Below are 27,947 nucleotides of genomic sequence, written 5' to 3'. Positions count from 1 at the left end.
TTCATTTAATACAAATACTTTATTGACAATGTGTGTATGGCATACGTTTTGATGGAATAGCTAAATCATGAGAACATAAACCAGGTTTGTCTTATTTTTACAGTTTATATTTGCAAAATGACACAGAGAAACCGTAATGCATATATAGAATCAAAAGTGCATATTCTTGTTCCTTTTTTATTTTGTCCATATACACATTACACTATACATAAATAATTGCATTGTAAAAATGACTCAAGTATTTACATGTATAATATATTTTATATAATATATAAATTTTATATTAAATCTAGGTAGATTACAATTCGGATACTGGGCGAGGAGAGCTCATGTGAGTCTGTGTGCTATCTGTGGTTGTTGAGTAGCACCTCCAGCCAGCAGGGGCAGGAGGTGATGAACTGTCTGGAGTAGCAGGGGCCCCATCCTTTAGCGAAACTGATGCGAACACTGTGGGGGTCCCAGGGCCCCTCCTGGCACTCAGGCTTCACGCCGTGCTCCGCCATCCAGCTGGAGCGCTCATAGTCAAACACCTTGAGGGAGAAGCCCGGCATCACCCTCTTCACGCTCAGCCCTCGAGCCCTGGGTGGGTCCAGAGTGGGCGAGTGGACAAACACCGGGTGCTGGCTGCGGTTGTACACCCACACTCCGTCCGGCTCCCGGCTCAGCACGATGCCGTGGCCGATTTTACTGCGTATCTGTTGCACGCCGCTGCTGCTGCTGCTGCTGCTGCTGCTGCTGCTGCTGCTGCTGCTGCTCACGCCACTTCCATGGCCGTGGTGTCCGTGAAGACCTGACGTGCCGTGGCTGCCCGGGTCATCTCGACGGCTGTGGTAGGCGTTGGCGTGGAGCTGGCCCAGGCAGAGGCCCGTGCCCTGAGGTAGGTCATAGAAGATGTTGAGCGAGGGCTCGTAGGCCGGATAAAGGCGCCCCACGCGCGTGCGCTGCTCCCAGTAGGCAACGCTGCACCAGTGAGAGCGATGTCTGCTGGAAGTCGAGGAGCCGATGGAGGTACCAGTGTCTGAGGGGAAGAAGAAGAGAAGTGGAAGAATTAATATTTGTGTTGGTGACGAAGAGTGCATGCACAAAGACGAGTGTTCATCCGCCCAGAACGTGATCTAACCTTCTTAATATCGATCATATTGAGATAAAACACATTCAAACCTCAAAACCATAACATGTTTTAACATCTGTTGCAATGCTTATCCTTATGAAACAAATAAAATGGATACATACAGTAGACATGATTATATGTGTCGGCCATAAATCAGGAATGTAAAATAAAAGTCTTTTTGTGCAGATTACTGTCACCTATAGCTCCTGCCATGTTTTTCTGACCTGATGATTGCCCTGCAGTTTACAGTTCACAAGATTTCCATACGGATCAAACCACTCAGTGACCCCTTAAGCATCTGCATTCACTATGTTTTCCTTTCATTTGTCACTCATCTGAATGTTTTTTGAAAAGGTGGCTAAAAGTGACCAGCCCACTTCCTCCTCTGACATCCCTCATCCTCTCCCTCCATAACACTCCTTCAGGTCCCGAGTTAAAGAGGAGCAACAGAGAGGGGATTGGGGAGCGGGGGGGGGGGTGGAAAGCATTCAGCTCTCTGTCAACCTTGCGCAAGCACGTGAACCCTTGACCCCCCAGCCTTCATGCTATCAGCTCACATTAACTCCCACACAGAGTGATGCCATTATTTTGCTCCAGAGACTCTATTGACACAGAGGATTTAAAGACCCATGTGCCTGTGGCCCCATTCCTTTCATATTCCCGCCAGCACCCCCTCTTCATCCACCAGGGGCCGGGATGGCCGTGGCCCTTCTCCCATTAACAAGCTGCTTTTGGGTGAAACCGGGACCGAGATTAGGCTAGGTGTGTTATGTTTGCACAGCGGCCATTTTGGTTTCAGGGGAGGGGGTAGAAGAGGAGGTGGTAGTACGGGGAGCTGAGAGGAGGAGGAGGAGGAGGAGGAGGAGGAGGAGGAGGAGGAGGAGGAGGAGGAGTGTTTGTACGCAAATACACACACACACACACACACTAGATGATGAGATAGGGCCTCACACATGCACATGTACACACACAAATTGGGCCTTCTGATCCAAACAGTATGACTATAACACACACACACACACACACACACACACACACACACACACACACACACACACACACACACACACACACACACACACACACACACACACAAAATTGCACTTCTCATCTGAGGCCCACGTGTGTCATTAGTGAATTCCAGGCTGGCAACTCCTGCGGTCTGGAGTTTTTACAGCTCTCCAATAAGAGAGCAGGCTGCTCAGCTCGCAGGATCTCTCTCTTTCTCTCACTCTATCTCTTTCTGACTCTCTCACACACACTCACAAACACAAACACACACACACACACACACACACACACACACACACACACACACACACACACATACACACTTTTACAAGCCATGCTCTTCCCTGTAATAAGGCAACACAAACATGTCTGGGGAAACACAGGGAGACTTTACGAGCTTGCGATCAAATTAATTCCCCAAAGAAGACATAAAACAAACTGGGACTTTTTAGGGGTTTTTAGACATAGTACACTTTAATTTCCACCATATAATGAATGCTGCTGCAGATAGTATGGTATTAAATCCTGGCTTTTAAGTTTCTAATGAAACCTAGAGAAACCTATTCGGTTTTTATGCACCACATATCTGGAAGAAACTCCCAGAACTCCTGTTTAATCTGTTTTAAATCCTTTTAAATCCAATTTACAGTATATGTGTTTTTATATTGTCTTGTGTTGCTTTTATATCTGGTCTTAATGTCTTATGTAAAGCACTTTGAATGTCCTTGTTGTTGAAAGGTGCTATACAAATAAACTTGCCTTGCCAAAAAAATCATACTTTTCAATTACTATTCAGTAGGGCGTTTTAACGCCACTACTTTCTTTAACACATTAACACAACTCAGTTTTAAAGCTAGAATGAAGACACTGGCATCATATGAAACTAGAAGACTTGAGGAATCCATTGGTACCAACCATGTCATACTAGCTTGTCACGAAGGAGGTAAATAAAGCTCCAAACTTCCTCTGACCTCAAGATATGTGAATGAAAATGGGTTCTATGGGTACCCACGAGTCTCCCCTTTACAGACATGCCCACTTTATGATAATCACATGCAGTTTGGGGCAAGTCATAGTCAAGTCAGCACACTGACACACTGACAGCTGTTGTTGCCTGTTGGGCTGCAGTTTACCATGTTATGATTTATGCATATTATTTTATGCTTAATGCAGTACCTGTGAGGGTTTCTGGACAATATTTGTCTTTGTTTTGTGTTGGTAATTGATTTCCAATAATAAATATATACATAAATTTCCATAAAGAAAGCATAATTGCCCACTCCCATGTTGATAAGAGTATTAAATAATTGACAAATCTCCCTTGAAGGTACATTTTGAGCAGATAAAAACTGTGTGATTAATTTGCTATTAAGCCCTAGTTATTATATTTACCAGAGTGTACTTGTTGGCTCATTTGTATATTTGTTTATTTACCTATAATTTTTGTAGTTATTGTTTTGCATTTGTGCAGAGTTTGATTTCAGTGACTGGGTTACAAGTATCACTGTCCACTTACTTTATTTTAGTTTTCTGCCATGTGAAACTGTCCATATAAATCCTCTGGGAGCTTTGAGGGATAAAGAAAAAGTCTAAAAGTCATGTAAACTGGTAAATATGAATGAGAGCAGAACGGCACCACAGACTTCTGAAGAGTGTCTGATATGTTATGAAGTCAAAACCACTCAATCATGATTTGCACCAGTGTTTGACAGCGCGAGTGGTACAGCATGTCATGTTTAATGTTTCTGGCACAGTCCTTAGTGTCATCATACTCGGCCTGGACATCATCCAACTTAAGGTATAATGTGAGAATGTGGAGGGAGGGAGGAGGAGGAGGAAGGAGCGGGTGGGCAACCGAACTTCTTCAATGGAATTTTAAAAGACGGGTTCAGACTGGAGGTTATCAGTGTGTTTATGTTCGAGAGGGGGAAGTTGAAAAACCGTGTGTGACTGTGTGAATGTGCGTGCCTGCATCTGTATGTGAGGGCTGGCAGCAATTACAGCGTCCTGCAAGCATTTACGCCAACCACCATTTAACAGCTCTGTTTACCAATTAGATAAGTAGCCTTTGTTATTTCATTTCAAAATCACTGTCTCTTAGTGCCAATCTCACAGAAACGCCCCGGTACACTTCACACTGTTGTTTTTTAGCCCAGGACTGAACAAAGGTGGGAAGATAGGTGGACCATAAAACAATTGACTTGCTGTAATTAAATCACAATAAGCCACAAGTTAAATGTTAAATATAGTTTTGTTTTTTGGACTGATAACAAACAGTGGCAATCAGAGTTCAGAGGTCAGACAGGCAGTTTCCTGGCAGCCCCCAACGGACTGCCGAACCTGGACTTCAAACAATGACAGCAACACTCATCTTTCCTCTTTCTTTTCCTCCTCTTGAGAAAGATATTAAAATAATAGTTTTGGGAAATACCCTTATTTGGTTTCTTGCTGAGACTTAGATGAGACGATTAATACCACACTTATGCTTTATGGTGCACGTAGCCGAAGGAAGCAGATGGTTAGCTTAGCTTAGTTTAGCATAAAGACTGGAAACGGGGTGAAACAGCCAGCCTTGTTCTGTCTAAAGCTACAGCCAAACTAATACGTTTTTGTTACAAAATGAAAATGATCTCCGTTCAGATAAGCGTTTTAGGGCCGTTTAAGAATAAATCTCCGTCCACACTACCACTCCTGATAACGCATGTCATATGACCATTCACGTACAGGCTGATGTTGTTTGTTTTCTTCTGGAAAAGGTTAACGTGACGGGGCGTGACGTATCAGGGAAGAACACGTCATAACTGATAAGACCCAATCAAGAAGCGAACGTGGGAGTCTGCGTCATCATTTTTAAAGGTCTCCGTTTCTGCCCGTCCAGACTAAAACGCACCCCCGGAGTTTTAAAACTAAAACGGGGTCAGCAGCGTTTTCAAACGTCTCCGTTTTAGGGGCTCGAAAACGCCAGAGTAGTTGGACGCTAGGCATAAACGTGGCAAAAGTTATGCGTTTTAAAACAAAACCGTATTAGTGTTGAAGCCTAAAGGTAACAAAATCTGCCTAGCACCACTTCTAAAGCTCTGTTCTAAAGCTGTTGTATCTCATTTGTTTAATTTGTACTAAAACCAAAGTGAAGAAACAGTAATTTGTGGTTTTATGGGGGGGTTATTTATTGGCCAGGAGCAGTGACTTCCTGTTGTCTCTCCACTGGTTGACTGACGATCAATCAATGACTATGATTATATGCACAACATTTTCCATTTTTTGCCCTTATTCTGGAAAAGACAATATTCCTACTAAGCTGTTTACCTGGCTAATGAAAATGAATATTCCACTAATATTCCTGTTCACATGCAGCCGTGCATACTCCGATTAACCTATATCCAAGTCTTTCATCATGTTTAAAAGTAAGTGTGTTTCTCCTTCAAACCAGAAATGTGGGCTTTTCTTTTGGGCATGCATCTCCGCAAACTGTCGGCTAGTTGGCTCGTGTACAACACACAGAGCTGGCTGTAAACAGGCAAGAGGCCGTGTGTCGCAAACTGCTGAAAAACCCCATTTGAGACACATAATTCGAATGTGCTGTATACATGTCTAAAGAATGCTCCTAAAACCAGAATAATATCAGCATAACGTCGTAATCGGAAAATGCTCTATTCGGAATAAGGCCTAATTCAGAATATCCAAACGGAAACTGTTGTTTACATGACCCGTATCAAATTTGGAATATTGTCATATTCTGAATAATAGTGGAATATCAATGTGCATGTAAACATACTCCAGGACGTCACTAAACCTAACATCACATTCTTAACTTGTCACTTTTACATCACGGTTTTGGTACGCATTAAACTAACGAGACACAACGTGTCAGTTAGATCGATCCTCTCATCTAATTGTCAGCTAGAAAACTGAAAAAGTTTCCCAAAATGTCAAACTATTCCTTTAAACTCCCTCGCTTCTCCTCTCTCCCTCCAGTCTGAGCAGACTCCTGCTAACCTGAACCTGCACAGAGAGGAAGAAAGTTGGGAAGAAAAAAAGGGGGGAAGTATAGGAGTAAAAAAAAACGAGAGACTGGGTGAAAGAGGGAGCGGGAAAATGAGAGGGAAAGAGAGAGAGAGAGAACCTGCCAAGCATAACCAGCATCCACGGAAAAAATGAAGAGAGAGAAAGAGACTGTGAGAAAGAGAGGGAGGGAGGGAGACCCCCGTCTTTCATCCAGTGCCAAGGATTAGATTCCCCTCCAGTTATTAGACTCTTCCACTGTGCTGAAAGAAGTGGGTGGGTTGTGGAGAGGGAGGCAGTGTGTAGGGGGGACAGAGGGGAGGATTGAATTCAGCTACTGACCATTGTCGGCCGCCTCTAAGATGCTTTGTTTTGATTCAACTTCCTCAAATTTCCTCCCAAAGCTCTAAAAAAGTAGAAATAAAATAAAATAAAGGGGTAAAAAAGAGAAGAAAACACCCCTCCCTGGATACAAAATGGTAGGTTCTGTGTTGTTTGAGACAACTATCATTACAGGGCAACTTCAATCCAGCAAGCCACATTTAAACTGGCGTCTCGACTATCTCTGCCATCAGAGGGCTGCGTTATCGCCAGACACGGGCTTTACAGTCCAACACAACGGGGCGCTCGCTCACAAACACACACATTCTTGCACACACACACACACTTTCCTTCTCCTTCTCTTTCCATTGTAAAGTGGATCTTGTGATGCAGCCTGCTGCAGCGTGCAACAACTACACATCTTTCTCTGCTTCTGCACCAGAAATACAATTCTCCAACCAACACCAATCCATTATTTCATACAAACAGAAGACCACATTCCTTGAACCTGCAGGTCAACCAGGCCACAGGAAAGTAACTGTGTGTTCCAGTATTCGTAGGAAGACGTGTTTGGAGGTAGTTTGGAAAGCTCCTCCAAGAGGAAGAGAGAAAGTGACCAGTTTCCTGCATCTCTGCTGCTACTTCAAAGTGCCCAGACAACTTAAGCCAAGGAATGTCTCAGGTTTTGCATACATCATTGCCTCCTGGACAAACGCCGCTGTCATGTCTTATATCATCCGCCAAAGTTTGTATTGTCATTGTGGACATGAAAACACTGGATATCCAACTTGTTTTCACTTCAGTTTCATGATTATGGTGGAAAAAAATTCTCCTAACTCTGATGCTTGTAAAACGTATAATGAAGGCTGACACTTCGGAAATAAAAGGTGGTTTCAGGTCATATGAAGTATAGATTATTCACTGAGTTGATTATGCACCATTGTTGACATTTGTTCCTCTCTTGTCAAGTGAAAATTTTAAGAAAGATTTGCGTCAAAGAACATATATTGCCAAGAAGTGAAAGTCAATTGTTTGTTCCATTGCAGCAAAGCGATGCTTCCACCATTTAGGACTGAAAGCGACTACCGAACGCCAGTAAAACGTGCCGTACAAAAGTAATTTCATTTCTATTCTATTGTCATATTCTACTGAAATTGCCTGTGTTGAGCAATAAAATATTATAAATATAATAAGCGTTTTCTGTCCAAAATGGCGGCACCAGAGTTTCGTCTCTTTGCCTCTGTACTCTTTGTTTGCGTAGAGAAAGCAAGGTTTATAGGGAAGCAATCTAAACGCTGATGGTGTCATTATTCTATAGTCATTACAGTGTGCAATCAACATTTCTTAATAAGTTAATGCAAAAAAAGGTGTCTATTGCCACTTTAAGACACGGCTGTGTTGAATACGGCGTTCTGCGGTCTGTAATTTCTGTATAGCTGACCGTTGCTATGTATAACAGACCGTTGCTATGGACGCAGCCCTGATGTCGGACTGTTTAGCGACTGTTTTTGTGTCAAAATATTGAGTTCTTAAGTAAGTATCCGTGTAATAAGCAGGATAACGTACGGCTAGCGGGTCATTGTTGTGAAAGAACCCTTTCAGGGCGATGAGAGACAGCATCGCCCTGAAGGGGATTCTTTCACAACAATAACCATCTCGCTGTACATTATCCCTTACATAAATCATAGAAGAAATGTGGCTATGTTCCAATCCAACATGTGCTTTTGTTCAGACTTAACATTGCCAGGTTCATATGTGTTAGTATACACAAGTATGATCTTTGGACTGGCTACTTAAAATATCTCAAACACTAGAAGCAAACGGGGAAAGCGAGAAATGAATCCAGCCAGGTAACTGTAGACCTATTGTTCTTGGTTCAATTTCAATAAACTCAGAATGAAGAAAACTGTATTAAATACTGTACAAGTTTCTGCAAAGTGACGTATCAGTTTACATCCAGTCACTCAACCTCCTCTTGTAGAACGTGCACACGTTTACGTCGCTGATGTTTGGCTGTTGTTCAGCTCTCCCTGAAGCAGTCTGGTTTCATCTCTTTGCACAACATCCTTGCCACTAGAGACTTTTCTGCAGGTAAATGCTAGATTAACACAACACATAAAGTAGCACTGTAATATGTTCCTTATCCACAATAAAGATCCACTTTAAATAAGCAGTAAGAGAAGAACTTTGACTCACACACCGCAAGGATCGCTCATGTTATTATCCCATGTGACAGCGAGCTACTTCACCACAAGGCAACTAAAAAATGTACTGTACACTTGGTGCCCTACTTCTTTTGATTTCTGATGGTGGACAAAAAGAATGAAGCAAGTTTAGTTTCAGTGCAACATTTTATTAGTGCAACGTAACCAGCTTAGCAGGAGGAAGCCGGGACTGAATCCTAAATTATACTTCTACAGTACATTGAGACGTCACAGCAGCTACAGCATGTAGTGATTTATTGTTCTGCACAGGCTCCATCTCTTCGCTGCTGTTGAACCAGTGTTAAAAAGGAGATTGTTTGATCGATTGCTGTGCATTCCTGCTATTCCTGATGTAATCACGATCATTCATACACAGCGGTGAAAACAATCACTTCAAAGTTTGCACTGGAAATGGCTTTGCTAAATGAGCATGAGCTAATCTGTTGACCGTTTTTGATAAGGAGAACAACTGCTCCATGTTGTCTTCACAATCAACAAACACAGCAGCTCAATCACAGCTCATGTGACGTCTGTATAGCTGGTGTAGCCCCAATAAAAGAGTTACTTATGGCACGTTTCCACCAAGCAGTCCAGGTTAGTTCAGTAACACATTGGAACAGTTATTTTTGCATTTCCATTTGCAAAAGTTGTGGCTGGTACCAACAGAACCACTCCATTTTTGGTACCACCTCGGTCGAGGTTCCAAGCGAGCTGAGCCGATATCGGAAGGTGGAGTTAAAACACTGCAGACCACTGATTGGTCAGAGAGAATCGTCACTAGCGCAACGCGGGACATAAACAGCCAAGCTACCGTCAATAGCAACCGCAATTTTGAATTCACTCAACCAAAAAATGTCAGCTTGCAAATCTACGGCATACACAATGTCGGACAACTGACGAACAATGTACCAAAAGTGAGTCGAGTCAAGCAGAGCCGTACCATGCTGTGGAAACGCGACTTTACAAACACCTATATAGGTATCATGACACTGCGACAGAGACATAAATCCGGCCTCACTAAGGCACTTCATGAAGGTAAATGGTATATTTTAGCTTTAAGAATAACTGGCCTTGATGATGTTCAATCTGAATACAGACACAAAAGCAGACGCAGAGAAGCAGAGCTGTGCAGTTGACAGGCCTCCCCTCCCAACACATTCCTGGACAGGCCCTCTTCCTCGACACTTCCTCCCCCCGCTCAGCCAGTCACTGGGGTCAAGTTGACAAGTCTCTCATTGAGCCTCACGTGGTCCCACTATATGGCCTTCACTCCTCACAACATAATTACACACATTTATTGGTGGAATAGATCCATTTGTTCCACTATGAAGAAGGAATTTGGGAGAATTATCTGAAACTCCAGTGATATAGAAAAACGGGATTGTGGACTGACAATACAATGCACAATCTCTATACATTCCCATATATCAGATCTGCTTTAGATTGGGAGTGAAGCACCACAACCCATCCAGCCAACCCTGTCTCCTACGAAATTACGTTCCCATACAACTTAACTGCATTCTCAATTACGCTTCAAGGGAAATGTATTTTTTCCCGGATTACGGCCGCAGTTCTAAACAGTTTGAAACAGTTCTAAACAGTTCTAAACATGTGGTTGACATTGTAAACAAAACACAACAAAACTACTTGGTTGGGTTTAGTAAAAAAAACAGCAGCAAAAACATGCAACCAGCATATACCATGGATGTTTAACGAGAACTGGATACAGCCTTTGAGGCAGGCTCCCGTTCATTCCTATGAAAGTTACTCAGTGGCGCATGAAGCAAAAAATGGCTTTGGCAATGTAAGTCTATGGGAAAAAGCCTTTTTGGGCCCAATGGCACCACGTGATGGACACGGAAGTTGTAATTCCACCATTTGGCCACTCAGAATATTTCATAGCCCAGCGCTCTTTCTGGGGGCTTTGCATATACAGAGCTACATTAACATTGATTTGTAGTCATGTTTCTGTCCATCTGATGAATTTAAATCCAATATTTACTCTCCTTTTAGCTGTTTTCAGCTACTCTTGAGGGAATTATCCTCCTCTTTAGCTGCTAACTGCTCCACTGTGTTCACTAGCTGGTGCTAACTTTGTCTGTCTGTCAATTATTGCGGGTAGCGTCCAGTTGGTTTATCAGAGCTTTTTTTGCAGAAAGCAGCTACCTGGCTACCTGGAAATGATGCTCTGAGAAAGCTGAGAGTGAACCCCAAAAGTAAAGATGAGATCAGTAAAAGTGAGACAATGAGCTGACGGACGCTGTAGAGCTGGGAGGAACTGCAGTGTCTGATGATCTCTGGGTTCGCTACTAGCAACCCACATGACACATAGTGGTTTGATCAATTGTTCTCATGAACTATTGATTAATGCAGCTTCACCCATGAAATTATGTATTCTTATTGAAGAAAGCGTGTTTGCACTACTCACACATTCTAACACTTTGAACAGATCTTTTGTGTTTAAAGACCTTGATGATGACGATTGTTGTTTTGTTCATAAGGAATTTACACAATCTATCTTCTACCATCTTTTTGTTCAACCTAATATGGGAGACCTACTGTACATTATATACTTTAGATTCCCATTTTCTCAGACAAATTTAGAGAAAAAGAAGTAGCATTTAACATCTCTGTAAGAGATTAAATTAAAAGAATACAACTTCACTGAAAGGTATCAAACATGGCCGTAATCCATGATGCACACAAACGTATCCTCATACAATGGTGCGTATGATTTCTTATGAAAAGTTATTCCTTATTTTTGTTGGGGTTTTCCTACGAATGTGAGTTAGGTTAGGATAAGATTGTGGTTTGGGTTAAAATAATTCCAGAAGTGGCGTAACGTATGTACGTAAATTACGTGACAAATAAATAAATGCTGACTTCTGGTTTAACACAGGAACGCCGGTCTCCTGGGTGAAAGTCTGGTGTTTCTTTGACCTACCCACCCACCCCGATCTCCTCTATGCGGCGTTTTTTTATTCTTACTTCCTGCCTGGCTCATAATTCCGTGGATTACGTAGAAATTGATTTTGTGGGATATAGACGAATACAGTGCATTACTTTTTTTGTAGGTATAGCTACGAACGGTGTATGAGAACAGCCAGATGCACACACACGAGTTGGCAGTTTTTAAGACAGACAACAACGATCAATGGTTACTGAAAGCTGTGTGTGAAAGAACAGTGTGTCTGTGTGTGTGTGTGTGTGTGTGTGTGTGTGTGTGTGTGTAAATACACAATAAGGATGGCCCCCTTGCCTGGCTCTAGTAAAATACCGCGTCGGGCTATTAAATCTAGTAACTCGCTTGCGCAATCAGACAAGCGGTAAAAAAAAAAGAATTAATTTAGAATTTTTTTCCGGAGCTGATAATAATAATATATATATATATATATATATATATATATATATATATATATAATAATAATAATACCTAAGGAGTGAGCCATCTCGCTTTATTGCACATGTGCCAGCCTATTCTCATTCTCTGGGCGTCAAATACAGAGGCTTAGTCACGGCCGTCGACGTGTTCACTTTACAAACGTAGTTTTAAGCCCAACCATGCAGTTTTTTTTTTCAAAACCTAACTAAGTGGTTTTGATGCCAAAAATAATATGACGCCAAGGGGTGGGACAAAGCGGCAGTATGTGACGAGTTGGGATGAGAACGTGTTGCATGTGCAGTTCCGATCGGGCACTCGCGAGAAAAAGGCGGCGGATATAGACAAAGTTTATGAGCTGAATGTCAAGCAAGCATTTCAATTATCCTGGAAACAGGAGTTTAGTTGGGTGGCGTAAGAGGATGTGGGCGAAACTCCAGATTCATTTACTTAAATAAACATTAAACATGACAATTAACTTTAGTCTTTTTTGGTATTTGATAACCACTAGTAATAAATAAAACTATTTGTATAGGGGTATGTTAAAATTGACTTTGAGCAAGTAGATTTCTCACATTGAAAAACATTGAACCCTGTATATAGCCTAACACTCCTCATCAAAGTCGGATAGTGAAGCTTAAATACAGTAGGCTACTTTGTGTGTTTGTCAGCGTAGTTTCCAATATCATGGGTGAATGCTCAGCACAAACACACACACAATTGTTCTCACTAACAACAAGCAGCTACGTCACCTGAAAACGCCTGAAAATGTTGCTTCAGTCTCAACTCAGCGTTGTATTCAGAGCTCACAGCACAGGCGACAGTTTCCTACATTTCACAGAGTCAGAGAGCCTGCCGACATCTGCAAAGAATCTTTAGGTTCAGCAGCATGGCAGGATTCCATTAAAAGCCAAATTGCGGGTTGGCAAAAACTCTGAGGGAACAACGGAAAGCCACAGCCAGTCCTGTAATTTAAACCTTATTTTAAATTGTGATGGCCTGACAACATGGACTGGAAGAGAGGGGGCGAGAATAAGAGTTAGAAAAATAGAGAGAAAGAGAGCAAAAATGTGTGTACAACAAACAGTAGAGGCTGCGAGGGCAGAAGCAGAATTAACACTAAGAAAAAGTGGGCTAAAACACAAGAGGGAAAAGCCGAGGGGACAGAAAAGGAAGAGAGCAAAGCTTATAAAAACATTTTCATGATTTGTGAATATAAGCCAATCAGGATTGTTTCTGATGTGTAACACTTCCTAAATCAGGTCAAGGTCTGTTGATTCAGTGTCACTCACAATACAATTGTAAAAAATATAAAAGTTTGCTTCTAGTGTTAACACAGATACATAAAGCAGTGTTGCGTCTACCAAGACAGAAACTACGAAGAACCAACATCAGACGCGGATATCCCTAAAAATAAATAAGGAAAGGAAATAAATACATTTGTTTCTTTCTTTTAGTTCCGTGTTGGACGAACCGCAATGTTATCAGATATCTTTTCCTGCTCAACTTCAGACACCCTCAAGTAGTTTAAAGGTATGCATGTTGACTGTTTCTGTGTATCCACGCAACGACATTTGTATGAATCTTCGCTGACAGACTTTTCAGCATTAAAGCCTTGGAGGTGACGCGGCGCCATCAGCTCCGAGTTTACAGCTTATTTCTACATGTGATGATTAAATACAGGCGAGAAGGACGGGGGACTGGATTCTCATTTCTTCTAAATGTGTTGTCAAACAGCGAAGTCAGGTTTAAGCTGAGCTATGGAAGGCACTGATCAGTCTTATGATGCAGGGAAATAAAGTGAGGGAAGTGACGTTTCTGCGTTTTTTTGTGTGCAAAAGATGACAGACATGTTCTGGCATCAGAGATGCAAAGTAGTTTTATGAAATGTAGTAGTAGTTAGTCTATTCAACCTTGTTTAAGTTCAACTTCCCACATCATTTATAATTCCTTGAATACTAAAGAAATAAACATGCTGCACTTCCTGCAAATACGCTGATTGAAGAACATGAATATTTCTACCCTTCCCAATTACCTTCAAACATTCCTACTGTCTTTCTCCTCATTTCTTTCGTTTTAGTTGATAACATTTGTTGATTAACTAACAATATTACCGTACACTAACAATGTTCCGCACAGATGACCTTTTTTGGCTGATCGCTGAATAAATACTTCCAGGTCGTGCATAAAATGTATGTGAATCATCTTCAGTTCCTCCTCTTTCATTCCCGACCAAGTAAGAGACTTGAGAGGGGAGATGAATAGAGCAGCGAAAATGTACATTTCCCCTTAATTTATGCTTCTCACAGTACTGTAGTCTGTATGAAATGATTATAATGCTATCACAAATTGTTAAATATATTACTCTTTGTTGAATAAATGCTTTGAAATGGGCATTTTTAACATCAATGGCGTGCACTGACTGCTTGGCACTGCAACAGCAGCTCTGTCAACACAGACGCTGTTTGCACATAATCCTGCGCAGAATATTGATGTTACAGCAGTGATATTTCATAAAAGGTCAATAAAGTTAACGTTTATTACATCAATCGAATATTTTGACATTTCAAATTTTCTTTAATAATCGTTGAAATCGTGTTATGCGCTCTGTACGGAACACCGTTAAGCTTAATGATCTTTCAAACACAGCCGGAGGTGTAACTTTGCCTCACGTTTCTCAATAAACTATTGGTCCAAAAGACATCAATCAAAGTGTAGTCTAATAGATATTCCCCCAGAGAATGAGTACTCAAACATGCTTGTCTGGCTCTTAACAACAGAGGAGAGCTCCCTGGCATGCGCTGAAGGGCGAAAAGTGTACGGAACACCATTAGTCTATCTAATCATTTCCTGGTTAAAACAAAAAACACTAAGCTTAAGGCAATATAGTTTGTTTGTCATTTTGGAAAATCTAATCTAAACTAGCTCTACTGTTGCTGTGACTTTTTCAGATAATAACAAACTCTGTCTCCTAGAAATGATGTTTATATATCACAAAATTGTTTCCCCAGTTACATTTATTTACTACTGGAGTCACAGGAAGGTGATGGACGTACAAAGAGCAGGACATTGACACCAAACCGGGCTTTGCATCCCGAGTCCAGTCCGTGGTTGGGTTAAAGCAACAAAAGCACTTTGGTTCAGGTCAAGGAAAGAGCGTGGCTTTGGTGAAATGTCGATAATCATGTTGTGTTTGGTGATTTAAATCACTGCAGACTTTTTTTGCATTAAGCCAGACCACAGTCTTTCCTTAATAAGTGTTGGCAATGCCTGAGTGTGGCCATAAAATGTTTAATAATGTGGTAGTCACTTTGAATTAGGGATGCAAAACCAAACCGTAAAAAAAAAAAAACTTTCAATGACTGTACAAACCGAACCGTGGGCTTATTGAACCGTTGCACCACTGTTAATTACAGGACTGCTAATTATTTGATGAGGTGCCAGAGACATAGAAGAGAAAATTATCTGAACATAGGCCTACTTGACCTTTAAATAGTCTGCCTTATTTCATATATAAATCTGTGTTATGGCTTCATATAATATAGAAATATCATTCATTACTATCAATCAATCTGTTTGTACATTTTGGAGTTCAAACACATTGGAAATGGTCATGTTTTTCTTCTCCATAATGTGCAAAACAAACCGAACCAAACAAACCGAACCAAAACCGAAACCATGACCCAAAAACCGCATTACATGCATTGCTTGTTGAACCGTTGCAGCACTGCTATGAATGGATATTGTATTTCAAGATCTGATATTTTGAGGGAAAACAAATGAAATACGTTGTCAGTAAACATAGCACAGTTACATTCAGTAGTATTTCCTCGTCATTTGCTGTTGCACATTAGTTGTATATAAACAGAATTTCTAGGAGACGGGGTTTTAATAACGGTGTTAACATTCTGACAGTCTAAAATGTGAAAAATTCAAAAACCAAATAAAGGACTGACATAACTGACATAAAAGAGCTCTGAGTGAGTTGTGCGCTGCGTCCTCGGCTGCATATAGTGAAAAAGAGCCGTGATGGAAAATATTTGAGGAAATGGCAAATGGTTAATGGGCCAGCACTTGATGTTGAATTCCATAGTCTAATGTGTCTCAGTCAGGCATAAGAGCAAGTGTTGTACGCGTGCCAGCAAACAGGCTGGAGGTTCAGGTCACTGAGAGGACCCGTCTAGATTCTCACTGCATTGCACGCAGCACAATGTGGCTGTTTACACTATTTTTACATCTCAAGACTTTGACACAGTATTGAAATGAATTCTACAAAGGGTATCTCATTTAATATTCATGCTTCTGTGAGTCAAATCTTTACATGAGAGCCTCAGTGGATGATTTACAAAACCGTGTCCAACTGTGTCAACCTGGACTGACCTGGAAAGCTTCGCACTTTCTGAGCTGAACTCACTAAAACAGCACGGTGCAGTCGCACTCTTAAAACTGTCTCCCAAGCTTCCAAGAATGTCGGCTCAGCTCCGTGTTTCTTAAGTATTAACGGCAATATGTTCAAACATGTATCAGATGTCACTCTCCAGAGTCAGACCCCCTTATCCCCCCTCCCACCTCTTTCACTCCGAGACCCTTACTCCCCCTCACCTTCCCAATTTCCCAACATTCCTGGGCCGTGCCCCATCAGTCAAAGGGCCGATTCATGGGGTTAATGCTGCAGCGAGTGCAGACAGGGCTTTGAGACAGGATGTTTGGCTGATACCTTGCTCTGCTTAAGCAAACAAGCCACCAAAATATGATTACTGGGGGCAGAGAGGGAGCAGTCTTCTTGTCTTACTTCAGTGCATCCAGGCCACACTAATGTCCACTAAGTATCATTGCTTTACTTGTTTCCACATGTTCAAAAGCCAGAGTCTAACGACAACAAGGTGGACGGACGGTCGACAAGCACAATGATGTCATATGATGTAAAAGCTGACAAGGACATCGCTAACACTTTGGGTATTGTCCTTCTAGACTCTCACTCCCTTAAAATGGTAGCTTAACTTGCCCTTTTGTTTCACTTAAATCATTCAGTCTCACGCAAAGGCTGTATATAAGAAGTGGACTTAGTCACCGTGACATCACCCATTGGTTTGTGGACTGTCGTTTTGAAGCCTCGAGTTCTGCATTTTGGCCATCGCCATCTTGGTTTTTGCAACCAGAAGTGACACGAGAGGGTGGAGCTAAGTACAACCGAACCCTGAATAGGACATTTTCAGGTGACCAAAAGGTTATAATAAACGTTCATGAACTGAAAACACACTGTGAAAGGGTTGAAGTTGTAAGAAGAAAATAAGGACAACTCCCAGACCGGACAACGCCGTGGTAGCAACATGTCAATCACAAGTTAGCCACGCCCTAAAGCATACCCTGCTTTATGGTCTATTTGACTTTAAATGGGACCATAATTTACTAAATACAATCAGACTTCATTTTGCAACCAGAGGAGTCGCCCCCTGCTGGCTATTAGAAAGGATGCAAGTTTAAGGCACTTCAGCATTGTCTTCACTTCTCAGACCCGGAGGTTACCAACTGGTTTCACGTTGTGTTCATGTTGGCTGATTTCCGTTTGGAAGGGAATTCATGTTGTTTTGTTTTGTCCGGTAAGTAACGCATCTTTCCCGCGGACAACATTTTCAGTCGTCACCACAGCTGCAGTAGCATTTGTTAGGAGCAGTTAACATATTGCTTTTCAAAATGGAGCAATGCTATATGGTAACATTTTATGTTAGCTACAATCTCTAAGTACAGCTGAGTCTAACTAATTCTGGAGACTTTTTGTGTTAACTTTAAAGTTCCAGTGTGTGGGATCTGGCGACATCTAGCGGTGAGGTTGCAGACTGCAACTAAATGAAACATCTCCCATGTGCCAAGCGTGTAGGAGAGCTACGGTGGTCGACACGAAAATGTGAAAATGCGAATGGCACAAATAACACGTAACTTGTGTATCATCACAGGAGGAGAATTCTATCCAGAAAGATGGGTCAGTAGAGAATAGTGCAGATAGTCCAAATAATGAAGATCACATCACAAGCTTTGTTAAATACAGCAGACATGTAACTTTAATATCAATTATGAAGGTAAAAAAGCAGAACTTTGCCTCCCTTCTAGTTAATCACGTGATTGGTTGAATATGTGTCTATATGTGTGCGTGTGTTTGTCTCCTGAAGAACCCCTATGAGAGTTCTCTGAGACGATCTTATCACTGAGTCAGACAGAAATTCCTCCCTTTCTCCCTCCTGTCACACACACACACACACACACACACACACACACACACACACACACACACACTGACAATAAGCAGCTGAATGACATGTTTTGTTGGAGTCACAGAGGGACGGTCCATTTAGATATAAGCCTGTATTAAACTTCTAGTAGACATTTCCCTTTTCAAAGCATTGCTGTTTGCTGCGGTTTAACGGAAACGCTAACTGATCGAATGATAAAAGAGGCCAGGGCAAAGGTATGTATGGACCACACCCTGCTGCAGCCTTTTTTCCCCCTTAAAGCTAGAAAACATTGCCGCTTTAAAAGGAATAAAACAAAGATGCTAAAGTGGCAGAGCAACATGTTCAATGCTTGCATTTGTTCTAAAGAAAACATCAGAGGCTTTAGATGATACGCCAGAGGATCACCTGCACAATAAAGACTCATTCACACTCTTAAAAAGATCTAACCAACATCAAGCTACAGACAATGCTTTGATACAAGCTTCATGTTCAGCTTATTTCCTGCTATTCTACAAGCTGTTACTCAAAACAGGAGTCTTATAACCTGTTAAAGACAAAAGCTACATGCAGATTTCTTGGCTACGTCTGTTTAGTCTCGTTCCTACTCTGAGCTCCAGTTCTCGGCTCCAGTGTTCTGGTGAGGGGGGGCAGGGGATCAGAGACCACACACACACACACACACACACACACACACACACACACACACACACAGAATCACCCAAACAAGACACATCTTTTAATAAAACAGATCTATTTCCACTCATTTCACCAGGCAGACAATACGAGCCTTAAAATCACATCCTAAAACTTGACTCTTGTTTGACTGGTGACCTTGACTGAACAGACTTTGGATGTTTTTTAAACATAACTTCCAATAACGACACTTTTTTCAGTGTAAATCAACTTAAAAGTACTTTAGAAATTAGGCCGATTTGTTTGAACTCAAATAGAGCTGTAACGATTGATCGATTAGTTGTCAGTTATTAAATTAATCTTAATTTATTTTGATAATCAATTAACCGGTTTGAGTATTCTTTTAAGAAAAAAAGTCTAAATTCTCTGATTCCAGCTTCTTAAATGTGAATATTTTCGGGTTTCTTTACTCCTCTATGACAGTAAACTGAATATCTTTGAGTTGTAAACAAAACAAGACATTTGAGGACGTCATTTTGGGCTTTGGGAAACACTGATCAACATTTTTCACCATTTTCTGACATTTTATAGATCAATCAACTAATTGATTAATCAAGAAAATTATTGACAGATTAATCAACAATAAGAATAATCATTAGTTGCAACTAATGATTATTTTCATTGTCGATTAATCCGTCAATTATTTTCTCCACTAATCAATTAGTTGTTTGGTCTATAAAATGTCAGTAAAAGGTGAAAAATTATTTTTTTAGGGGGGGCTACATTCTCAAATGTATTGTATTATTTCTTTAGGTATCATAAAGCAGCACTGTTTTAGCTTTTAGGTGAAGTTATTTGAAATGTTAAGCATGTTTAGCAGTCAATAAAGGAAGTGAATCCCCCCTAAAGGTGATTGTACTTGAAAAAGTCAGATTTTTAGATTAATCAGAAGACAGGTCTTATTTTTATACATTGCTTTAATGACAGATGTTAGGACCTGGAGACATTTTTTATTTTTCTGCATTTACTGCAGTCAGAGGCATTATTTAAATCCAGTGACAGATGAGACTTCAGTCTCTCTGTTTGAACAAACATCAATATGAAGTGTAGTGGTAGTAAATCATCTGATGTCAGAGGAGAGATGAGTTTTGTTTTGAAACAAAATTTTGAACTGAGCCATGTTGGTTTTTAAAAAGCTGACTTTTCAGAATGAATTGGATCACTAAATCTGACTTTCAGGCTAAAAATAAATTAGGTTTCAGCATTTATGCCCCAGAATTGTATTTCTGACAGTGTGGAGGAGGCTTTAAAACAGCAATTAGACCTTCATGTTGGGAAATAAAATGCCCAGAAAGTGTAATCCTCAGGACCTCAGTAATTCTAAAATGCTGGCTATGGCCCTGCCCCGAAACATACACAACTCAATAAATTACATCAACTTTTTACAACAAGTGTTCTGGACACAAACAAACTGAAGAAAGTCTCAGTGGGGGGCAGCTGATTCTTCAGACAGGCCGGTGATGCAGCGACTACACTACCCAGACTTCATAGGTGCCCATTCACCTTTCAACGCCGTCCACAAGTGAGCCCAGGGAGGCTTGATCGAGTGGGTTTGTGGGTTTCTTCTAACGCTACAAGGACCTCTCCACCCGACCCCAGCACGTAAACAAATAAAGCTCCAGTTTCATCATCTAGAGGGGGCTGTTTCCTGTCCAAACGCAGCCCTCGGCCCCCCCACCCACCTCCTCCACTTTCCACATATACACGCACACAAAACTCTACACCTCCGCCTCATCAGAGCTGCTCGGCTCCCCCGCCCCCAAAATGCCAGCCTCTTTCCACTGCTCAATTGCCAAGAGGAATGGAGGGATTTGAGGGAAGAAAGAGGGAAAGAGGGGGATGGGTGGTTCCAGAGGCAAAGGGGATTGGGAGTATGCACGGGGATCTTATTGCAGCTTCATCCCAGTGAAATATTTTGCTGGGGAGAAAGCAGAGAGACGGGGAAAGAGAGACAGAAAGGCTACACTGCTGTGGCATCTAGATAGTGAGAGACCCCAGACCACCACCGAGCCCCCCATGCCTCTCTGACAATAGGAGCTTTATGCAGCCCACTTTTTAGCTTGTCTTAACAGCCTTTGAAAATAGGAAGGAAAGCACAACATAATAACACCAGTAAATGTAATTTACCCTTTTATGTAAACGTCCAGAGAGGATGCATGCTACGTGTGTTTGCATGCACGAGTGTGTGCGTCTGTACGTGCACTCGTGCAACTCCAAAGGTTTTTTCCATTTGTGCTTCCAAACTTATTTGTGGGGAAAGTCCCACTTCTTCTTCTTCAGGAATACAGATCAACATCATACCCGCTGAAACAAAACATCATGTAGTTGTGCAGAAAGTTCCTCACCTGTGTAGTCTCTTGGCGTAATGTGAGGAGGACTGGAGGGGAGGGGTTGCACAGTTTCAGTGTAAGACAGAGTTGAGTCTGGTGAAGGTAGAAAAAGCACAAACATACAGTTTAAGTCATTTATCAAGCAAAAATGACAAACATTCTCTGGTTACAGCTTCTTAAATGTGAGGAGTTGCTGTTTCTTTTCTACGTTTTATATAATTATAAATATTTTGGGATTTTAGATTATTGGTAGGGAAAAAAATTATTTGAAGCTCACTTTGTACCCCTTTGAATTTCATGACATTTTAAAGAATGATTAATGAAAATAAGCATTTTTTGCAGCCTTAATAAATACAGTCTCTCACACAACGATGAAGATGAGCACAGGTAAAACTCAACTGTGTCATTTCAAGCAGCTTTTCAAAGATAATCTGTGTTTCCAATCTAAAAATATGATGGTGACGACAGCCTCTGTGTCATTTACTGGTTTGCGATGTGGTCGCCATTTGTCCAAACTCACCCAGTGGCTTGTGTTCATCTGAACGGGACAGAGAGTACGGAGGAGGAGGCGATTCTGGAAATACAACAAGAGTTAAGGTTAAGTTAAAGGCTGTATGGTCTTATCGCTAAATTATCAGCTGAGAAAGAAAACTAGTGAAATAAGCATGCCTCACAAAGTATTAGCTGCTGCATGAAACAATGCAAAGCTTCAAGTCACTGTATGATAGATTATGTGAAATGCTTACAGTTTAATATCTATTGTGGTATTATTTTCTTACATATTGCAAACAATTAACTCTGTCTTCTGTTCCAAACTCTACAAATAAAATCTGCCACAAAAAAGGTTTTAATCCTAAAAAACAGCTGGAGTTTCCTTTAATAATCCATCAAGAACAACATTTTAATACAAACTGCAGCCCCTTTAAATCCTCATATAATGCACAATAAATGGACTTCATCTTCAGTCTCATCTAAATCACATAACCAACAAACTATTTCCTCTTCAGATAGATGATTGAACCCACCTGTTTCTATAGCTAATGATAGACTATGTATCTGAATGTAACTGTGCACACTAGGGGTGTCATGATCTCCAGTCTAAACTGTAAATTGATCGAAATTTGCTTTCAAAAGCAGGATCGACGATTATTATTTGAAAAGCGTAGTAAGCATGTAAATGACAGTGGCATAAAAGGGGCATAAAACCAATAATCTGTTGATTTTTTATGAATCAAGACTCTATAGTTCAACAATGGCATGTTTAAAGTCAAATGAATCATTGTGGAATTAGAGAATCGTGACACTCCTAGTGCAGACTATGCTCTGCATGAGGTAATATGTTCATCATGTAGGTACCTTGCATCAACAGAACATCGTTCCTTATACCTAGAGCTGTTTGCGCTGAGTACATGATTGTATAATGTAGTTTTTCTTTTGAACTCCTAATATGTATAATTCAACAGATCCAACCTGAACCTGCAAGTAAGAGGGAGAGTTTTTTTAAGAGAACTGTATTTGATTCTCAAAGTTTCATCCTCTGTTTTTCTTACAACGTTTTCAGTTAAGATATTTTTCCATTTTCACACAGACTCCCAGGATGACTTCAGTGTGAAACTATAAAGCAGTGCTGCTGCTGCTGCTGCTGTTTCTGCTGCTGCTGCTGGGAGAGTCCCTCCAGTCCAAAGTGGACAGGGCTACAGGGCTTTGTGGCTGCGGCCCCTTTAAGAGCAGAGCCAGTAATTGCCGGAGTCCTCAGTCAGTCAGATACCCAGCGAGTCAGTCTGGCGCCAGCACTATGCAAACTGTATATTATCGGCACTCCTTCACCTAAATAACAAGAGGAGGACCTCCTTGTCAGAGAAAAAAGAGCCTAAGTGCAACTTGAGAGCGACCTTCAATGGGATGATGTGGGAAGCAGCAAAGAAGTTTTTGCGCAAATTTAAATAAATGTGTAATGTGTTTGGAATGTGGAGAGGAAATCAAAGTAATGGTTGAACAAAAATGAAAAGCTGCAGAGTTATGACAATGTTAGGAAACTGGCAGAAAAACACGTGATATTTATTATCTCTTGGGTTTCAGTGTTTCACATTTTGTGCTTGAATATGAAAATGGCTTCATCGAGACAAGAAGACTTAATGGTTTCTTGTTCTCGTGACACTTTAATCAACAATGACAACGTTTCTTCTTCAGATGCAGGCTGCAGGCAAACAACCACTGAGACTGATCGGAAATTCTCATTAATTTCATGCTGGGACGTCAATATTTATGCTGCATTAAATCTAATTACATCCGAATCCGAATCGTGTTTATTGCCAGGTGTAAGAGGTATACGCTAGGAATTTGCTTTGGTTTTGTTGATGCAAGTTAAACAGTATAATAAAAAAAGAATAGATAATAAACGTTAGAATAAAATAAGAATTTAAAAAATTGAATTTCTACCAATATACAATATACAAAATAAGTTATAAACAAAAATAAACATGATATAAACAGATAGTGCAGATATTGCCGTTGTGCATGGGTATCAGACCCATGAGGCATTACACTTTTACGCAATTTACTTAATTCTCTGCGAGGTTTGGACTACCAGGAAGATGATGATGGTTAATGTGGTGTTAACAGGACACAATGCTATATCTCCTACTGTTACTCAAAAATCTGATTATCTGTAATGGTCTTTTCTGAGGGTGAAAGGTCTCCTCAAGCCAAGGTTTTCATCCTAAAAAACAGCTGGAGTTTCCTATAATAATCCATCAAGAACAACATTTTAATACAAACTGCAGCCCCTTTAAATCCTCATATAATGCACAATAAATGGACTTCATCTTGAGTCTCATCTAAATCACATAACAAACAAAGTCTTTCCTCTTCAAGTATAGAAGATGATTGAATCCACCTGTTTCTGTAGCTAATGATAGACTATGTATCTGAATGTAACTGTGCACACTAGGGGTGTCATGATCTCCATCCTAAACTGTAAATAGATCGAAATTTGCTTCTGATTTCGACCATCGAAATCAAAATCAGCATCGACGAATATTATTTGAAAAGCGTAGTGAGCATGTAAATGGCATAAAGGAGGCATAAAACCAATAATCTGTTGATCTTTACGAATCAAGACTCTATAGTCCAACAATTGCATGTTTAAAGTCAAATTGAATCATTGTGGATTTGGAGAATCTTGACACTCCTAGTGCAGACTATATAGAGTCTATATGCTCTGCATGAGGTCATATGTTCATCATTTAGGTACCTCTTTCCTTACACCTAGAGCTGTTTGTGTTTGAGTACATGATTGTATAATGTAGTTTTTCTTTTGAACTCCTAATATGTTTAATTCAACAGATCCAATCTGAACCTGCAAGTAAATCATCCTCACTGTTTATTCTAAATGACAGTGGCATAAAGGGGGGGCATAAAACCAATAATCTATTGATCTTTACAAATCAAGACTCTATAGTCCAACAATGGCACGTTTAAAGTCAAATTGAATCACTGTTGCAGTCCTTACCTGGCCCACACAGTAGGCTGTAGTGATACGGGTTGCAGCACACCTTGTCTCCGTCCTCTGCTCCGGAGCTCTGGCAGTGGCTGAGCGTCTTGAGGCGGGCAGAGAGCGGCAGGTCTCTCCAGCGGAACAGCTTCACCAGGAGGCTCTGAGGAGAGATGATGATGTGGTGGTGGTGAGTAGAGGAGCCGAGCCGCAGCTCCGAGCCGGGCACCATGACGCAGTCGCTGGGTATCCCTCCTCTGCTCTCCACAGCCTGCACCAGGGCGTCCAGAGACCTCTCCTTCAGTCTCTTCAAGAAAGCGTGAGCGGTGCTGGCGAGTTCCTCCTCCTGCAGACAAGCTCCGTCTTTCCTGGAGGCCCAGTAAGAGCTCCTGTGTCTGAGGTCCAGGTCCCCAAACCAACAACACGTCACCGTCCTACTGTCGTCCTCCTGGGAGCCCCGGTGCTCCGGGACGCACATGGCACCCCGGTCCTCCTCAGGCTGCTGCTCCTCTTCCTCCCTCTCCGGCAGCTCTCCGGTGAGTCTGTGTCTGTCTCCTGAGTGTCTGCCGCCGCCCGGACCGGTCCTCCGTCCTCCGTCACCTCCTCGGCTGCTTCCATCCCGCCGCAGCCGCCCGCCGTCGCTGCTCTCGGTGACCAGACGGCTTCTCCAGAGTCGCCGTACGAGACCTGAGCGTCTCGACTTGAACATACGACAAACCTAGACAGTTCTGGATGTGTCCGTGTCCTGTCGGTCCCGTCCGGGTCTCGGGAGATGCCACATGGATTTATTTACTAAACTCTCCGTGCAGCAGCAGCACCGGGGGTTTGTGCACAGCATGCACGGCAGCAGCACCGGTGGTCACCGTCACCGTGTTGAGTCTCTCCAGCAGCATTAGAGGAAGATATTCAACCATGCGCTGCGGAAAACATCACTAAAGGTCTGCAGAAGGAGCCGCTGCTCTCTCAGTGTGAGCTGCTGTCTGTCGACAACTCAATTAAGACACAACTTTAGCCAGCAGCTCTCTCTCAAACACTCCCAGACACTCTGGAGATCCTGCACACAATCCACAGAACATAGTTAGACCAGCTCCAGGAGCAGGAGCAGTTTACACCAACTAAAAGAGCATCAGCAACATTAATCCAGAAAGTTTGTCCAGAGTTTCTCCTGGAGCTCCGTGAACCCCTTGAACCGTAAAATCCTTCTTCCTTCACCCCGAGATAAATCCTCACAACACTGAGATCCTGGTGATCTGTGTCCAGTAATCCCGGTGCAGAGCGGAGATGGTCGGGGTCTCCGGTGCCAAACTCCGGGACGGATTTCTAGCTGAGAAATGGTTTTAAAGAGAGCTGGAGTTACTGGAGTTACTCTCCTCTCTCCTCTCACTCTCCCTCCACTCCCCTGCAAGTCCCTTTCACACACAAACACACACAGGCACACGCTCCTGCACACACACACACACACACACACACACACACACACCAGAGTCAAGCCCAGCAGAGTTAAACCAGGCTGCAGACTGGGGTTTTCAAAATAAAATCATGAATGGGGTGAACATAGTCTGCAAAGGTTGTTGAAAAAAAAAAAGTGTCAACAAATAAAAGATCTGATGTGCCTCTCCACAGCAAATCTGCTCCCTCTATAGAGTCTTTCAAAGCACAGCTCAAGCCCCACCTCTTCTCTTTGGCTTTTGAATGTACTTGCATTGTGATTACTAATTGGCCTTTTTTATAATGCTCATTATAACAGTCTTTTACTCATGGATTTTTATCCTGGTCTCTGTCTGTGGATGTGTGTGATTTGGTTGTGTCTGCTCTGTTGACCTGTTTTTATTCTGCCTATGTCTGTAAAGCACTTTGGTCAGCTCATGTCGTTTTAAATGTGCTATAGAAATAAATTTGACTTGACTTGACTTGAAAACTTGATGAAGATAAATTTAAAAAAATGTTTTTTTCTTTTGTGATCCAAAGACATATATTGATATACATATCCTAAAATAGATTGACTGTCTTCATTGTCCACCTCTGTGGAAATTAGTCTTTGGCTTCTCCATACATACAATACACATAACACAACACACCATTAAAACATACAAATGTACAATATAGTGCAATGGTGCAGTGGGCAGGTAGCAGCAGGTTGTATAAATAATATAAGAGAGCACATCTTATAAAACAAGAGTGCTCTTTGCTTTTTTTGTCGTTGTTGTCTGTTTATTTGTTTATATGTCGTCAAGGTGGCCAGCTTATTCACCCTTGCTTTTTTTTAAAGTAATACTATTTGACTAAGATTATGATTATTATTAGTATTATCACTTTTCTTTTCCTTCATTGGCTATTAATTTGAAAAATAAAAAAATAAAGTAAATTTAGTCCTCCGAAGAAGGGGAGTGGTGGCGGGCCCCCCAAAAAATTAAAATTAAATAAATAAATAAATAAGATTGCTTAAGGCTCACATCATATGAAACTGCAAAATACACAAGTGAAGATACTTTGAAAGGAGCTTAATGAGTATGTTATCTTGAACATTAGGCTATATATGGTAGAGCTTTATTTACATTTACCCAATAAAGTCCTTTAAAGTGTCTTGGAAATATGTCTATTTCTCAGTAATTATAGGGAAAACATGGTTTAAATAATTTGCGTGAATATTAATTTATTACTCACTTTTTATTGGAAACTTTTATTATCATATATGTCAGATTGTTTCCTTGCATGTGGACAAATCCCTCATTTTGTTCATGTTCAAATGACCTGCTGTAGCCTAAAGGATAGGATAGAAATTCATTGGAATAAAAATTGGAAAAGCATTCAAGGAGTCCCCATGTTCTCTATATTTTACAAGTTCACAAAGTTCTTTCCAGGAAACATGTTTGATCTACATATAATAATAATAATAATAATAATAATAATAATAATAATAATAATAATAATAATAATAATAATAATAATAAATATGTTTATATTCATCAGGCTACACGAGAGACTACTGAAAAAATTAAATAATACATTTTCCAAAACTTAAACATGATGCATTTATTTTGAAACCCACCGCCGGAATTGTCTCTATCTCTCTCTGTCTCTCTCTCTCTCTTGGTCTCTCTATGTCTCTCTCTCCCTCCCTCTCTCTCTCTCTCTCTCTCTCTCTCTCTCTCTGTGTCTCTCTCTGTGTCTCT

At 41.2% G+C, this 27,947-nt stretch overlaps 1 protein-coding gene across 1 annotated transcript; it reads right to left on the bottom strand.

The window, feature by feature from the left end:
* On the bottom strand, nucleotides 1-26,156 carry LOC141759034 (mothers against decapentaplegic homolog 6-like). Its single transcript, XM_074620926.1, has 4 exons — nucleotides 24,793-26,156; nucleotides 21,802-21,855; nucleotides 21,297-21,374; nucleotides 1-1,018 (listed from the first exon to the last, which is right to left on the bottom strand). The coding sequence occupies exons 1-4, from the start codon at nucleotides 25,481-25,483 to the stop codon at nucleotides 345-347; spliced, it is 1,497 nt and encodes a 498-aa protein (XP_074477027.1). The 5' UTR covers nucleotides 25,484-26,156; the 3' UTR covers nucleotides 1-344.
* Nucleotides 26,157-27,947: the final 1,791 nt, after the last annotated feature.

The sequence above is a fragment of the Sebastes fasciatus genome, chromosome 2 (assembly GCF_043250625.1).
Source record: "Sebastes fasciatus isolate fSebFas1 chromosome 2, fSebFas1.pri, whole genome shotgun sequence".
In the NCBI taxonomy this organism is placed as follows: domain Eukaryota; kingdom Metazoa; phylum Chordata; class Actinopteri; order Perciformes; family Sebastidae; genus Sebastes; species Sebastes fasciatus.
This window is presented reverse-complemented; position numbering and strand designations above follow the sequence as displayed.

Bases quoted from the DNA above. Each gene is read 5' to 3' on its own strand.
- LOC141759034 (XM_074620926.1), bottom strand. From the start codon at position 25,483: ATGTTCAAGTCGAGACGCTCAGGTCTCGTACGGCGACTCTGGAGAAGC. The intron at 21,856-24,792 runs GTAAGGACTGCA...TTGTATTTCCAG, and splicing joins CAGCCTACTGTGTGGGCCAG to AATCGCCTCCTCCTCCGTAC. The intron at 21,375-21,801 runs GTGAGTTTGGAC...TACCTTCACCAG, and splicing joins AGATGAACACAAGCCACTGG to ACTCAACTCTGTCTTACACT.